Here is a 16,858-nt window from a genome sequence, read left to right as displayed (position 1 = left end):
TGTACAGAAATTACAATGTGCATTTTTATTTTAAATCACAGGTTTCCAGACTATCATTTGAAGGCAGCAGCATCAGAGCCACTGAGTTCTACAGCAAGTATTTGGTAGAACTGTGGGGCTGACAATAAATCACTGAGCTAACTTTAATTATTATCATTCATAGGGTCCTGTCTTGCACCCAGCGCAATTGACTTTGTACACGACGCATGTATCGTTCCTATTTTGCACCCGACGCACAGCGGACTTTTCCCTCCACAGACGCACGTCGGTAAACTAGGAAATGCTCCCGGGGGCGGTTCAGCGAAAAGAGGAGGAGTGTTCCAGCGCAAACGTTCCCTGGTGCTATTTTGCAGGTTTAGAAAACAATTCCACCACTGACCAGGAGAAACCTCGTCTAAAGTCAGTGGAGCGTTATTCAGATGCTATTTTAAGGGCGCATGCTTGGCCATAATTAATGTAGCGTGTGCACAACGCGCATACACTTTGATTCTCTCATCTACACACAGACGCAGCAGTTCTCATTTTTGCAAACCATACATAATTACAAGGAGAAATATTCCACACGAGGAAAATCATTGTTGTGTCCATGAAGGTGTGAAAAAATAGGCATAAATCTAGCTTACACATTTACCTAAATTATCATACGCCTGTTAAACCGAAGCTAATTTGGGTGTGTTTCTCCATCCCCAATGTCACTTCTCTGTGTTTTACGGCCCTGACGAGAACGCCGGTCTCCTCGGCTGTGAACCGCTCCTGGCAAATCCGCCGTTATAATAGCAATCCGCCATGGAAAAGCGCGCCTGCTCTTAAAGGGAATGTGAGATGACGCTCTGATTGGTTTATTTCACGTTACGCCCAAACCACACCTATGAGTAATGAAGCGACTTCAGACCAACACATTTTAGATTTGCGTCGGGCGCAAGAGTCATTTATCCCACCGGTATAATAGCAACAGTGCCCAAGACCCGCTTACAAAGTTACTTGAGTTTTGCGTTTGAGACTTGCGTTTCAGATCGTTAAAATAGGGCCCATAATGTCTTAAGTCTATTTATTACCAAGGCATTTGTCAGTAATACAGTAAAAATGGGGGGAAATGTGAATAAAATGCGTTGCAGGTTAGTTTAAGGGGCTACAGTCCTCCTAGTAAAATCAGTTAGTCTGGAGCCGTGAGCATACATGAATTAACCTCGGTAGCAGATCTATACAGGTGGAGCTGGAGGGTTTCTGAAACCTGCGAACAGAAACACTACCGGTGTTTGAATGTTGAGCCGGAGCTCAATGGCCGCTAATGCAATAGCAGCCAATCAGCTGTTCTATGGAGATAATGCTGTGATCGCTACCAAATTGAGTTATGGACCAATCAGCCTGCGCCATCCAGAGTTTCATGCCAGAACTTGCTATCTCAGTGGTCATTAGTCCACCAGATATATTGTGTATAGTTAAAATTCATGGTTGCAAAAATATTTATATTGTAACTGACCTCTGATGGAGAACACCATCTAAGTAGTATAAAAACAAATCAACACATGGGAACTCTACCACTACCCTAATTGCTTAATGTGCACTTCAAATCTTAAAAGTATGTTTTAAAAAAAAAAACTTTTATAAATTTAATATAAATTAAAGTTTTAAATTATTATGTAAGGTATAATTGATGACAGGACTTTGAATTATTACAAAAACATGCACACCTGAGCTGGTAATGCAGCCTTGACGCGAAGTTAAATGTATTTATTAATACAGTTATTAGCGAGAGACAGAGATTAAACGTATGTGAATTACCTGAATCTTTGTGTCTCTCAACAGTGTTCGGCATCAGCGTAAGGTGATCAGCTTCGAGAACAGTGTCGTTATACCTCGCTAGTGAGAAGTGTCATGTAGCTTTTAAGTAGCTAAACTATTTTACTGATAACATCATCAGAGCAGCGCTGACAACTCTTTTCTGTGCGAGTGTGTGTCCGTACTGTATGTGTGTGTGTGTGTCTTTGAGTGGGAGAGAGAGAGAGAGCGAGAGAGTATGTACTTTCCGTACATAATAAAAAATAATATTGTGGCAAAAAACATGGAAATAGTTTATCGATTTTATCCTATTGTTAAAGGGTCATATAATGGTACATGCACTTTTACAAGTTGATTGTACTGAAATGTGTGTTGGCAGTGCCTGTACACAACCATCATATAATGATAAAAATCCATCCAGTATTGTTTTTTTTTTTTTTAAATGACGTGTATGTGTATGGTGTATGGTGTATGGTGACGTGTATACGTCAAATGGTGTATGACGTAGGATGTAGCGTAGGAAGCGTTGTGACGTAGAACGAAGTATAGCTAAATCAAACACTACGTCCTACGTCATACACCGGCATCCATCTGCCGAGAACGCGCGTCGACCGTTGCCGGAAGCAAGATATTTTCAATTATAAAGTTTTAAATATGTATATTTTTATGACAAAACCGCACGGATGACCCTCAGAAGGCCTTCGTTTATCCCCCTGGAGCCGGATGGATTACTTTTGTGAAGGATGCATGCACATTTTGGGACACATCTAAGACATTTTCTAAAATAACTGAAAATGTGTTAGTCTGAAAAATGATTGACATATGCATCTCGAACGGCTTGAGGGTGAGTAAATCATGGGTTAAATATCATTTTTGGCCGAACTATCCCTTTAAACGGCGTGCTGAAAACAGAGCTGTTTTTGACCAGGTAAAATGAGTGTTTTCTTACAATACTAATGAGAATTTTTAATTAAAGTATATAACAAACTATTCATTTAGACCCTAAAGAATCATATTAACTTGTACAAAAATGCCATTATATGACTCCTTTAACTATATTTATTTTCTTGATCAGTGTTGTTGTGGGTTTTGGTTATTGTGCTGTTGTAGTCTGCAAGGACCTTTGAAATAAGATCCACCACGATTATAATTGATGTTTTTGCCTTGATTTATTGAATTGAAGCTGACATTTATCACAAAAGCTTTTTTTTAAGCAAATGTTTGGTACATATTTAGTCTCTTCAGGTCTACAACACTTTCAATCCAATCCAAATTTAATTTGGACCAAGCTCAATCTGATTGATTGAGCCATTATGATAGTCATAATAAAGGATTATTTGGGTGCATGTAAACGTTGGGTACTGTCATATTCAGATTCAGAGACCAGAATATCATAAAGATGTGATGGTGTTATTTGTTTTCTTGACTTAGGCCAGAAAGCAACCTCCTAACATCACCATAAAGATCAAAGTCATTTGAAACCACCTTTTCATATTTTTATTTTATTTTTATCGTTGTTAGATCCTGTTGTTTTCAGTGCTTTGTCAAATGCCTCATGCTGTCTTGCACCACCAGCACATCTTATCTTTATTTGTTTCAGGTGGCTGTTGTGTTGCACTGTTAGATTAGCTCCAGAAACAGTGTCACAGTCTTCATTCACAATCTCTTAATCACTGTCATGCCTAATCATCATCATAATCAATCACAATCTCTTAATCGTCATAACTCCTCCACGTAGTCTGTTTGTGTAACCAAGGTCTTCTTGAGTTTGTCTCGCTGTAGAAGTAGAGACTGTCTTGGCTGTGAAGTGTGTGACACTAGCAACATCCCCTGTTGTTTGCCTAGATTTAGTCAGCTTGTGTGACACAGCATGTGTGTGTGTGTGTGTGTGTGTGTGTGGGAGACTGGTTCACTGCACGTGTTGTCAAGGCAACTCTTGTCTATGCTGTCAAGCTTCTGCGGTTTACAGTTGTCTCCTCAAAAATTAAATAGGACAAAGAAAAGCTGTTTATTATGGATAGTACTAGATAGTTTCCTATTCAAGTATTTTTTGCTATGAAACTGTTTGTAACATTTTAGTTGTTTTAATTTGTCTACTAACAATGTCTAGCAGTGTTCTTAAACATAACTGAAAAATAGAAACGACTGTATTATATGTGTTTCTGTGTATAGATTCATATCTGCAGGCTGTCGGGACACATTTTTAAATATTGTGATCAAGCATTTTGTTACAATTTTGTTAAACATTTCATTATTTTTTTCTTTATATTCTCGTTTCTGCTTTCATTTTTTTTTTATTATATTTGTTTCTGGATTTTCTGTTTGTTTATAATGTTTTTTTTTTTTTTTTTTTTCTTGTTTAAAATGTATCAATTGAATCTTTATTGGATTATGCAGTGGGTTCATTTCATGTATGTTGTTCAGTTTTAGTAGACCCTGGTTTGGTTGGCTCTCTGATCAATGTAATCATGTGACTTTTTTATATTAAGATGGCTCCTGCACTACACATTATTATCTATGCTTAAAAATGCTTATTATTATTATTATTATTATTTTTGCTTACTTGCTTATTAACACTGCTTATGTTGCACGAGTGCATAAGGTTTGAATGAGACGCACTAAGCCCTTGATCACTTTGAAATTTATTTTATTTGAAACCCCTTTTTTACTTATGAATTTGTTTTATGCACCATTCCTTATGCATTTAAATTGTTGGAGAAAATATAAAAAATCCTTTAGGGATATGAAAAAAACGAAAATGAAAAAAAAAATCTATAGTTTACACTTTGACTGTGAACATAAGGTAGCTACAAGTATTATGCGATTAAATCTAAACATAATTCATATATTATACACTATTATGCAATTAATTCTCAAAATAATTAATATATCATACACTACAGTTAAGCGCAATCTGCTATGATGTCATAATCAAGCTGAATTGTGGGATATAGAGCTGTTTGAAGCTTTTCCACTTTTCCATTAAAGCAATGGTTTTATCTTGCTATTGATGTTTCTTCTTCATTGTTAGAGTGTGCTGGCTTTGAAGTGTTTACTTAAAGATATCACCAGGAAATTCTGTTTATTTTTCTATTTTTCCACCACATCTCAAAGTGAATTAGCAAAACCATGGAGTTGGCTAGTTTTTTAAGGTAACACTTTATTTTACAGTGTCCTAACCCTACTAACCCTCAAGCAAATCCTAATCCTACCCTAGCGCTACAGTAAGTACATGTAGTTGCTTAATATTACTCAGTACTTAAATATATAATTACACTGAAACAATGACACCTGAAAATATAGTGTAACCATATTTAAATGTAAAGTCCAATAAAAATCAAGATGGTTTATGTTTATTTCACTCTTTGTTTAGATCATAATATGTAATAATATATTTTTTTAATGGATTTTGGTTTTGTTTAAGATTGAAAGTGTGAATCCCCTCATATAGGCCCATTTTCCTGCATCCCACCTGCCTGGAAGTGTGTAGTGATCCTGAACACCTTGATTCACTGGTTTAGGTGTGTTTAATTAGGGATAGAGCTCAATTTTGCTGGATGGTGGCCCTCCATGAGCAGGACTGGACACCCCTGGTCTGGTCAAATGAAATCCATACTTAAAGTATTTGAAAAAAGTAGCAAAAATTTTATATGAAAAAATGAATAAGACATATTCATTTACCATGAATAGCGTACCAAGAATTCAAAGTTTTCCTCTTATAACCAAAAACATTTACATTTGAAGTTGAAATCAGTTTTAACAAAAAAACTGGTTGAACCACAGGAACAGAGAAGTGCCAGAAGCTCAAGGGACACATTTATTATTATTATTATTATTATTACAGATCATTTAATTTCAATTTAAATAGTCTACAGTAGAGCTGCACTATTCTGGATAAACTGATTCTCCCAGATTCTGAACAGACAACTAAAAAAAATAATGCAAATTAGAGGTGCTGACAAAGTATTAATTGCTGCAGTCTATTTAAAAATGTTTAATTAATCAGAATTAATTATTTTTAAAAATTGGTTTGAATGAATGATTCAATGACTCACTCATAAAAACTTGTTTCATTACAGGATGAATCAGCGCTCACCCAAAATCAATGATTCAATGACAAATACATTTTTTAACAGTCGCTTGTCGCCACCTACTGGTGTAACGATGTAATCCATACAATCGTTATTTGAAGCGGCAAGTTACTTTCAAAAGGTGATTTGCTGCCGTAGACATCAGTGTTTATATCCGAACTATAAACTTTTATCGCAGTACTTCTGTGATAATATGAATGACTGTATGAAAGAAATAATGTGTGGTTTAAAAGACTGTCTGTGAAGATGATGTCTGTTCTCTCTGGGTCAGCGGCAGCGCAAACACAGATCTGAAATCTGTAGTTTAATCGTGCATCTCTAATGTACAGTGTGCATGCTTTAGTTGGGCCTCTGTTATTACCATTACTGTAAATCCTAATAGAAATGTGTGTTACCATTTACACCCACAGGTTTTCTGACTCCAAGGATAATGAGGAAAAGACGGAACTGGAAATGACAGTGTAACTTGACGTGATGGATGATAATAATAAGAGTGTTTGAGGAACCCCTACATCTAACCCAATGGCAAAGAAAGGCCGCGCCAAGGGCGAGAAGCCTGAAGCACTCATCTCAGCCTTACAGGCGGCCAACGAGGATCTCAGGTCGAAATTAACCGATATTCAAATTGAACTGCATCAAGAAAAATGCAAGGTAGGCAAATTTACATTGTGAAAGTGTAGCATTCACAATGAACCCTTCATGCTCTTTGCCAAAATGTAAAAATGGCATTTTTAATCAGGGCATGTCTTGGATGTAAAGAGTACTTGAAAACCACACTTGAGTAAAGTACAGATACCTTACAGCGAAAAGGACCAATTTCAGTACGACTTGAGAAAAAGGCTTAGAGTATCTGATTTTAACAGTACTTAAGTATTTTACTCATACTCGTAGGCTCAAAGAGGAGCTATTCCTCAACACCAAAGAGACATGCCAGTGCAAAACAAGAAACAGTTGATTTGTGAGGAGAGCAATTACGTTTATTTTCTAAAATCAATCAATATTGCAATAAATCAAGGTTGAAACAACAGCCTTTTAAATATCTGCGCTCAAAAAGGGTACAAAAAGTGAACCAATATCCTTCTAAAAGGTCTCTTCAGTATAACGGATAAATAAATAAATGTTAAGTAAAATGAAATACCGGTAGTCAAAGCTTACTTGCACTGGATGTGCTGGTTTCGGCCTCATCTCATATACGAAACTCCTGCGATTCAAAAACTACCCGCTAATGCACTCGCATTCGTGTAAAACAGCCTTGTTGAAAGGTTTGGGTGAGTAAGGGTGACACACACACATGATATAGTACCTTCAGTGCCCTGTAGATGGTGATATCGCTTCTTTATAGCAACAATAAACTGCTGCAGAAAAAGTTAGGTGTCATGCAAAATGTAATGAGTAATTGCATTACTCTACACAAATGTACTGGAGTAAAGGGTACATTTACTTGTTCAAAAATGTACTCAAGTAGAGAGTAAAAGTTGCTAATATCTTTGATACTAGTAAAACTACAAAGTAGCCAAAAAGATACGCCAGTACAGTAACTCATTACATTTACTCAAATACTTTACACCACTGATTAACAGCTATATGCCATAACAACTGATGGGAGCACTTTGTGTGGATCAGCTGTGATGCCATCCAGAACTTTTAATAAATGAGGCATTTCTGGAGTAACAAACTTGGTAATACTTTACAATAAGGTTCATTAGTTAACATTAGTTAATGTATTCACTAAAATTAACTAACAATGAGGAATACATTTGTTACAGTATTTATTAATCTTTGTTAATGTTAGTTAATAAAAATACAGCTGTTCATTGTTTGTTCATGTTAGTTCACAGTGCATTAACTAATGTTAACAAATGCAACCTATGATTTTAATAACGTATTAGTAAATGTTGAAATGAATATTAACAAAGATTAATAAATGCTGAAGTAGTATTGTTCATTCTTAGTTCATGTTAACTAAGGTTGTTAACTAATGTTAACTAATGAACCTTATTGTAAAGTGTTACCACAAACTTTACTCTATTTGTCCAGCCGGAACATACTTTGGCTAAATGCAATATTACCAAAAGCACTAGCACTAGTGACATAGCTATTCATGAACTAGTCAATCTGAAAGTGTAGCATTCTCAATGAACTTTCATAATCTTTGCCAAAATGTAAAAATACAATTTTTAACCAGTGCATGTCTTGGATCCCTTTCAGTAACAGTAAATGAAAAGTTCCACAAACCATTTCCCAAACTATATGCCATAACTACCCAGACAGCAACATAGTGTCGGCCCACATCTGGTACACACGGATTCCACACGGCCCAGATGTGGGCAGGATCTGGGCCGACACTATGTTGCTATCTGGGTACTGATGGTAGCACTTTGTGTGCATCAGCTGTGATGCCATCCAGAACTTTTAATAACTGGGGCATTTCTGGAGTAACAAACTTTACCATATTTGTCCTGCCAGAACATATTTTGGCTAAATGCAATATTACCAAAAGTGGCATAGCTATTCATGAACTCATTTCTGCAGGTGACCAAACTGGAGCGAGAAAAGGTGCAGGAAGGCAAGCGCATTCGCGAGCAGGAGCAGCATCGGCACACTGTGGCGCTGACAGAGCAACGGGCCCGCTGGCACGAAGAAAAGCTGAAGGAGCTCGCCGCGCTGAGGGAGTCGCTAACTCGGCAGCATGAACAGGAAATATCTCGCACTGCTAAGATTAAAGAAGGCGAGATCCAGCGCTTACGGACTGCACTTAGTGCTCTGCGCGACGGCAGTGGAGAGAAAGTACGCACCGCGCTGACGCTAGAGGCCAGGGAAGAAGCCCGGCGGTTCTTCGACCAGGAGCGTGTGAAGCTCCTGCAAGAAATAGCAGAGCTAAAGTCTACCAAACGGCAGACGGATGAAGCGCTGAGTACTATGATTATAGCCGACAAGATGAAGGCTGGGGACCTGCGCACTGAACATCAAGCGCACCAGGAACAAATCTCCAAGATCAAGTGGGACTCAGAGCGAGATATTCGTCGATTGGTAAGCTATCATTCTTATTCTTAAGGTAGAAATGTCTAATAACTTCTGTGGTCCCATGAGGCCCTGTTCACACCTGGTGTTAAGATGTGTGTTTTGGTCGATCGGATCACAAGTGGACGACTCTAAATACAGGTGTAAACGGGTCTAAAACGTTTTGAGCTCGTCCACTTTCACCACTTCCAGAGGGAGTTGAAAACACATTCGACCGGATTGCTTTCGTAGTGTAAACGCTCATGTGATCGAATGTGTTCAAACCGCCACTAAAAGACCGTCTACTCTCCAACTACTGAATAATGAGTGAACATTATGAGAAGAGATCTAGCCAGACGGGGTTTAAACTTTATCAGCTGGAGACACGAGTTTGGTTTGAAGAAAAAATGTACCAAGCACAATGTTCTCTCAGCATTCCTGATTTCTAACACACACTCACAGCGTTCGGCTGGTCTTGCGGCTTCAGAGCAGAAACGAAAGCTGATGGTCATGTTCATATTTAAAGTGCCCGAGCTAATTTTGTCCATTAGATCGAAAGATTTAAAAAAAAAAAAAAACCTTCCCTCAGAAGAAATCAGGACAGAAGTGGTTAAAAGTGGACAAAAGAGACGGATTAAAACACCAGGTGTAAACGGGAATGTGTCTCCCTCGTCCAACTGTGATCCAATCCACCAAAACTCATCTTAATACCAGCTGTAAACAGAGCCTATGATTTCATATTATGTGCTTCCGGGTGGTTCCAGTATTATAGGTCTAGATCTGCGTGATGTTGTAGTGTTAGGTGTTAACTACCGAATCTGACAGGCCAAACCCTGACTCTTAACCCAGCGTGACCTTTGTTAAACTGTCCAGGTGGATGAGATCAAAGCCAAAGACAGAACAATCTTCTCGCTGGAGAAAGAGCTGGAAACGGCGGCAGGTTTCGTGCAGAAGTTGCAGCTACAGAAGGATGCGCTCGATGAGCAGCTGTTTCTGGTGAAAGAGGCAGAATGCAACCTGGGAAGCCCAAAGAGAGAGATCCCCGGCCGCGCGGGCGATGGAGCAGAGCATTGTGGGAGTCCGGTAAAGAAACCATATATAAACAAAATAAAGCCAGAGAAACCAGAGAAACAAAATAAACAGTTAGTAGATATTAAGCAGATAGTCTATCAAAGGTGCTCTAAGCGATGTCACGTGTTTTTTAGGCCAAAACATTTTTTGTCACATACAGCAAACATCTCCTCTCTATCCGCTCGCTGCCCGTCCCCTGAACACACTGTAAAGAAACGCGGTCTCTGTAGACAGCCCAGGCTCCACAAACGGCAACAAAAACAAACTGGCCCAGCCTGGACCACGAAACATAACAAACAGTGTTTCAGCCAATAACCGACAAGAATGATGTGGGGGTGGGGGTGGGGGTTGGGGGGGTTAGTGCGCGTGCACATGAAGGGGGGTGTGGGGGTGGAGGAGAGAGAAGCATGAAGAGGGACGTTAGCTAGAGGAGAGATGTCCTAGACAACGACTAATGTTAAAATTGTATGTTCTTGAGAATTTTGATATGGCCGACACACGGCCAAAGAGACGACGTTCCGATGAACAAAAAACAAAGAATAGGGGAAAGGAGAAGGAATGCAAAGTCACGAATTTACTACAGAAAAGCGTTCAGAAGGTGGCGAGAACTCCGCCGGCAGAAGGGCTTCCAATCCGACATTCAGGAGGCTCTGTTTTTGCTGGACAGGGCAAATCCAGTTTGTGTTTTCTAAATGGTTCATGACTGTTTCAGGAAGCATGGAAGGGAGGGGGAGGGGACGGGATGAGGAGGAGGGAGGGTCGAGCTAGCCTCCGTTTTGTTTGACAATACTTCGAACGTCAACAAGAAGTGACGTCACCCAACATCGCTCAGAGCAGCTTTAATACTCTAATGATTGACATGTATTTACTTATAGTTAGTAGAATGTCTGAAGTGGACCATCAACATAAAGTGTTACCGACTGAATGGTTAGGGCTAATCTAAATGGTTATGTCAATTCTTGTAATGTATCATTTTAAGTTAAGATTAATGAAGTGTTTCTGTTATTAGCCAGTTGAATGACTGTCTTAAAAGCAAATGCTCTTTCTCAGTAGCAGCCACACACACACACACACACTAATGCTTTTGAGCGCTACTGTGCCAGCTTTGTTCCCAGAATATTGCTTAATATTGTAAACATTTTACATTGCTGCATACATTTTCCTTTATGGCACAATAAAGGGTATGTGTGTCCAGCTTAAAAATGTTAAATGTGTGTTTTTAGGACATGAGAAGAAACCAGAAACGCATGAGTGAACTTAAGTCCACCATTCGTAAACTGGAGGACCGCAACTCAATCTTAGTGGATGAAAGAAATGAGCTGGTATGTTTCACTACATCTGTCATTGATGTTCTTTGCATGTGAAGGGTCATTATATTATTATTATTATTATTATTATTATTATTATTCATTTTAAAGATGGACCAACTGTGGAGTTATTGTTGGGTTGTACAGGTCTTTTGTTTATGAATAATTCACCCTGATTTTCTCCTCTCAGTTGAAGCGTGTTCGGGAAACAGAGAAACAGTGTAAGCCGTTACTGGAGAGGAACAAATTATTAAGTAAGAAAAATGATGACCTCAGCCAGTCCCTCCAGAGGATGGAGGATAAACTTAAGTCCATAACCAAGGAGAACACGGAGATGGTGCGTTCCTCTTCTTCTTTCTAATGATGTTTTATTAACAAAGTTCGGGAGGAGCACGTTCAAATAATCAAGCAATCAATCAATCAACTCATCAAACAATTACCATGTCTACCCTATCAGCATGAGAGGAAGCATATATATATATATTCACTCTGTCAACTCACCTAACTTCCTTGACAGTTTTCAGCATCCCTCCACCACCCCGACTCCTCACTCTTGGCTTGTTCTTTCTCAGCCAGGAATACGGGGGGAGTACTCTGGGTTCGGGCCAAATACCGAGCCCGGAGCCCTCTCCTCGGACAGCACGCCAAATACGCATTTATTCTATCTGACTTATTTGTAAGTGTGAACTCGTGAAACACGTGTCAAAGCTATATAATCTGCATTTTAAAGTGCAGTTGTAGTGTGTGATTAAATGTACTGCATTTGACTCATAGGGCCCTATCTTGCACCCAGCGCAATTGACTTTGTACACCGACGCATGTATCATTCCTATTTTGCACCCGACGCACAGCAGACTTTTCCCTCCACAGACGCACGCCGGTAAATTAGGGAATGAACTTGCGCTCCTGGGGGCGGTTCAGCGAAAAGAGGAGACGTGTTCCAGCGCAAACGTTCCCTGGTGCTATTTTGCAGTTTCAGAAAACAATTCCGCCACTGACCAGGAGAAACCGAGTCTAAAGTCAGTGGCGCGTTCAGATGCTATTTTAAGGGCACATGCTTGGCCATAATGTAGCGTGTGCACAACGCGAATACACTTTGCTTCTCTCATCTACACAGATGCAGTAGTTGACATTTTTGCAAACCATACATAATTACAAGGAAATATATTCCACACGAGGGAAATCATTGTTGTGTCCCTGAAGATGTGAAAAAATAGGCATAAATCTAGCTTACACATTTACCCAAATTATTATACGCCTGTTTAACTGAAGCTAATTTGGGTGGGTTTCTCAATCCCCATCCAATGTCACTTCTCTGTGTTTTACGGCCCTGACGAGAACGTCGGTCTCCTCGGCTGTGAACCGCTCCTGGCAAATCCGCCGTTATAATAGCAATCCGCCATGGAACAAGCGCCTGCTCTTAAAGGGAATGTGAGATGACGCTCTGATTGGTTTATTTCACGTTACGCCCAAACCACACCTATGAGTAATGAAGCTGCTTCAGACCAACCCATTTTAGATTTGCGTCGTGGACGAGATCCGCCCACAAAGTTACTTGCGTTTCGCGTTTGATACTTGCGTTTCAGATCGTTAAAATAGGGCCCAACATGTCATTGTATTACCGAATGCGAACAAAGCACAATGATGTTCTTAAACTTCCTTAGATTTTAATCTCACCACAAACATTGACATTTTGAGTAGACAGCTCAATGTTATTTTAGTTAAGCATCTGTATTTACTGAACCATAAATGCATGTTCTTCACATGTGCATTCGTTGCTGTCATGCTGAAGATCACATAATCATGTAATGTTTGAAAGCATTTTTACAGTGTATTCAGTGAATTATAATCACTTGTGTTCAGATTACTGGAGATAAATGTTTATATAAATACTACCATTCAAAAGTATATTATTTTCATGTTTTTTTTAGTCTCTAATGCTCATCAAGGTTGCATTTAGGCTATTTATTAAAAACAGTAATATTGTGAAATATTATTACAATTTAAAATTACAGTAATATTATTGTAATATATTGTAAAATGCAATTAATTCCTGTGATGTGAATTTTGCTCAATTATTATCAGTTATTATTGGTGCTCAGTTGATTATAATGGTTCTTATTATTATTATTATCATTGTTGAAAACCGTTTTTACTGCTTATTATATTTTTGTGGAAACCTTGTTGAAATAGAAAGTTCAAAAGAACAGCGTTTATTTAAAAAAATAGAAATCTTTTGTATCATTATAAATGTCTTTACTGTCACTTAAGATAATTTTATTGCATCCTTTTGGAATAAAATTAACTTTTTAAAATCGTATTCTTAATCTTTTTCTTAAAATTTTTACCCCAAACTTTTGAATGGTAGTGTATCAAAGTTTCACGAACATATTAAGCAAATTAAATATTAAATAAATAAAACTATTTATTATTATGTTATTATTATTAAATAATAAAAACTTTTCAACATTGATAATAATAAGTGATTGCTGAGCACCAGATCATTAGCTTATTTTAATGTATTTTAGAATATGTGACAATGTTACTATTTTTATTGTATTATTCGTCAAATAAATGCAGCCTTGGTGAGCAGGAGAGACTTAATTATTTCATACTTTTGACTGGTAGTGTATACATTTATTTGGTAAAAATATATTAACCTAAATATTTTTTTAAATGTGAATTCTCAATCTCTCAGATGGACATGAAAGACTGTACTAAGAAATTCACAAAGAATTAGCTGATATAATGCTCCATAATTGTCCATAACTTGATAATCATTGGATGATCACTACAAAAGCGGTTACTGCTTTCTGCAAGCGAAAATAGCTGTTGTTTCACCAGACAATTTAGTTCATTTTGAGTCCAGAATGCATTTATCCTGTTGTATTATTGTTGTTTTGTCGTATTCAGAAGGAAAAGATCACATCCCATCCTCCGCTGAAGAAGCTCAAGTCTCTGAATGATCTGGATCAGGCCAATGATGATCAAGAGATTGAGTTCCTCAAGCTGCAGGTTCTAGAGCAACAGAGTATGATCGACGAGCTGACTCGAGTGAGTACTTCCTGTGAACGTGAGACTGAAGTCATGGAGGTGAGCACTGAACACACACGTGTCACATCTTTCTTATGCTCCATGTTTCAGGATAGAGAAAAACTCTTGAGAAAGAAGAGGCATAAACGAAGCAGACCTATAAAGGTGAAGTGTGGAACTTTCTCAGTGTTGCAATATTTTCTCCTGTCCGCTTTCAAAACATTGCAGTCTGTCTTTTAACTTTTACCGCAACCAGTGACAGTGGGATTGGGACTACCCGAGATCTCATGATAAAGTGATTATTTACCCAGGGTTTATCTTGTCGTTTCCCATGCAGAGGCACATTGTTGTAGATACATTCTACGGGTATGATGAAGAGTCAATGGATTCGGAAACTTCCTCAGTGGCTTCTCTGCGCATGGATCGAACCCCGGCTACACCAGATGAAGATTTAGATGAGGTGAGCATTTAGGAACATTAAAGGTGCATCGTGTAATATTAAGGAGGATCTGTTGACAGAAATGCAATATCATATACATAACATGTTTTCAGTGGTGTATAAAGACCTTACATAATGAACCGTTATGTTTTATTAGCTTAGAATGAGCATTTCTCTCTACACACACCGCGGGTCGCCTTACATCGACATGTTCCTACAGTGGCCCTTAAAGGACAAACGATAATTAGGTTTACTTAATTATTCAGTAAAACGATATTGCGAATATTATTGTTACTTGTTCATCATTGTGTCAGTATGTTGTTCTTCGTGTAAGAAGCTAGCTGAAGTCAGCGAATAAAACACTGACACAATGATGAACAAGTAACAATAATATTCGCAATATCGTTTTACTGAATAATTAAGTAAACCTAATTATCTTTGTAAAGAAACCTCATTGATTAACTGGCTACTCTCTGCTGTCTCAAACGACGACATCACTTCCTGTCGGCCACCGTAACTTCTGTTGGGTGCAGTTCACAACCTCACCACTAGATGCCGATAGAAATCACACACTGCACCTTTAACTCACTCTCACTAAGGGTTCCTGCGTTTATCTCGACTTCTCTATGGTGTGTTTTGTATTATTATTGTGCATTTCCAAAACAGCAACATAGTGTCGGCCCAGATCCGGCCCACATCTGGCACACGATGAATCCACACAGATCTGGGCCGACACTATGTTGCTGTCTGGGTTATTTCGCACCCTCATTATTGTGCATTATTTCTCACGCTCTCTTTATTAGGGTCTGGCGGCTGAAGAGTCAGAACTGCGGTTTAAGCAGTTGACGCGGGAATACCAGGCTCTTCAGAGAGCATATGCCCTGTTGCAGGAGCAGAAAGGAGGGGTGCTGGATGCTGAAATGGAGGCTAAGGTATTCCTGAACTATTGTCTGTGCTGTAATTAACATTAAACAGCTTAAAGAACTTGAGTAGAAGACATGGCACTGTTTTTCTTTGTTCTGTTTTGTTTTGGCCAGATGAAAATGCAATTCAAACATACATTAAAAAAGAAAAAAAAAATAGAGTGAAACAATAATAATTTTTGAAAAGAAAACCATAAATCGTTATTTCTTAGGACAAATAAGCAGTGAAGCAGTTTTGTTAAAATATAACTGTTTAAAACACATTTTACCAGTCAAATCAAAGTCATGTGCAACCACCATGCAGAAACATGCAGGAAATTATATATGTTACACCATTAGATGGCAGCAAAGACCGTCTTTATGAGTGAGTCAGTAGCAAAGACTTTTATATTTAAATGGACTGAAACAAGGTTGTAAACAATTAGAGGCAACTTACAAATGCATTGACTAGCGCTGTCATGGGAAATCCCCGGGGCTTTTAAAAGGACAAAGATATCGCTTTCCTCAGTAGACATTTAAAATGCTTTTGTGATTATGAATATAAGATTGAAGAATATCAGCTAGATGCAGATAATAATAATAACTCGTAGCCGTGCGATATGGCTGTGTATCAGCACAGACGTGATTACCTACAGCCGAATCACACTCGTGGGTTATTGCTCATATATATAATTGTCCTCTGTGTCATACAGAGGATTCCTGAAGACCCTTATGATTATGTTTCAAGGTCATTACATCTGGTTAAATCAGATCATTTGACCTTTGATGTGACAAGGCTAGTTCCAGTTGTTAAATGTCATATGCTACAAACCCCCCAAAATATAAGGATATTTATGAATTAATATGATAATGATATTTTGAAAAAAAAAAAAAACTTTACATTTTTTTTTTTTTAAATAAGAAAAAAATGCATTTAAACTTTTTTTTGAAGATGGTAATGTTTTTTGATCCCATATAAAATCAAATTGACCCAATATCTAGACGTTGTCCCCCTTAAAGTACCTGTTTTGCATTGTGTTTAAAATGTAATAGAGTTCAGATTGTTTGAAAACCTCATGGGAAAACCCTAAAAACAATTAATACTTTTCAAAAATATTTTGTGCTTGAAATTTTAATAAACATACAGTAAAATTCAGCTGTGGATGAGCTTCTGAAAGGTTATGTGCATAGGCGACGATTTCGGTGGGGAGATTTCATCATGAGTCATTTTGTACC

The 16,858-nt window shown here is 38.1% G+C and overlaps 1 protein-coding gene across 2 annotated transcripts in view; it reads left to right on the top strand.

Annotated features, from left to right (window-relative positions):
- The window catches only part of jakmip2 (janus kinase and microtubule interacting protein 2), a 47,461-nt gene that overhangs the window by 11,642 nt on the left and 18,961 nt on the right, over nucleotides 1-16,858 (top strand). For both annotated transcript variants that reach the window (XM_079847075.1, XM_079847074.1), the window contains exons 2-10: nucleotides 6,281-6,521; nucleotides 8,403-8,900; nucleotides 9,744-9,953; nucleotides 11,165-11,263; nucleotides 11,439-11,585; nucleotides 14,162-14,302; nucleotides 14,393-14,446; nucleotides 14,619-14,741; nucleotides 15,524-15,652. In XM_079847075.1, coding sequence (XP_079703201.1) covers nucleotides 6,393-6,521; nucleotides 8,403-8,900; nucleotides 9,744-9,953; nucleotides 11,165-11,263; nucleotides 11,439-11,585; nucleotides 14,162-14,302; nucleotides 14,393-14,446; nucleotides 14,619-14,741; nucleotides 15,524-15,652 — 1,530 coding nt within the window. In that variant the 5' untranslated portion in view covers nucleotides 6,281-6,392. The remainder of the gene's footprint in view (nucleotides 1-6,280; nucleotides 6,522-8,402; nucleotides 8,901-9,743; nucleotides 9,954-11,164; nucleotides 11,264-11,438; nucleotides 11,586-14,161; nucleotides 14,303-14,392; nucleotides 14,447-14,618; nucleotides 14,742-15,523; nucleotides 15,653-16,858) is intronic.

This window comes from Squalius cephalus (genome assembly GCF_949319135.1).
Source record: "Squalius cephalus genome assembly, chromosome: 17".
Classification (NCBI taxonomy): domain Eukaryota; kingdom Metazoa; phylum Chordata; class Actinopteri; order Cypriniformes; family Leuciscidae; genus Squalius; species Squalius cephalus.
The sequence above is the reverse complement of the archived record's forward strand: the minus strand, read 5'-3'. Positions and strand labels throughout refer to the sequence as shown.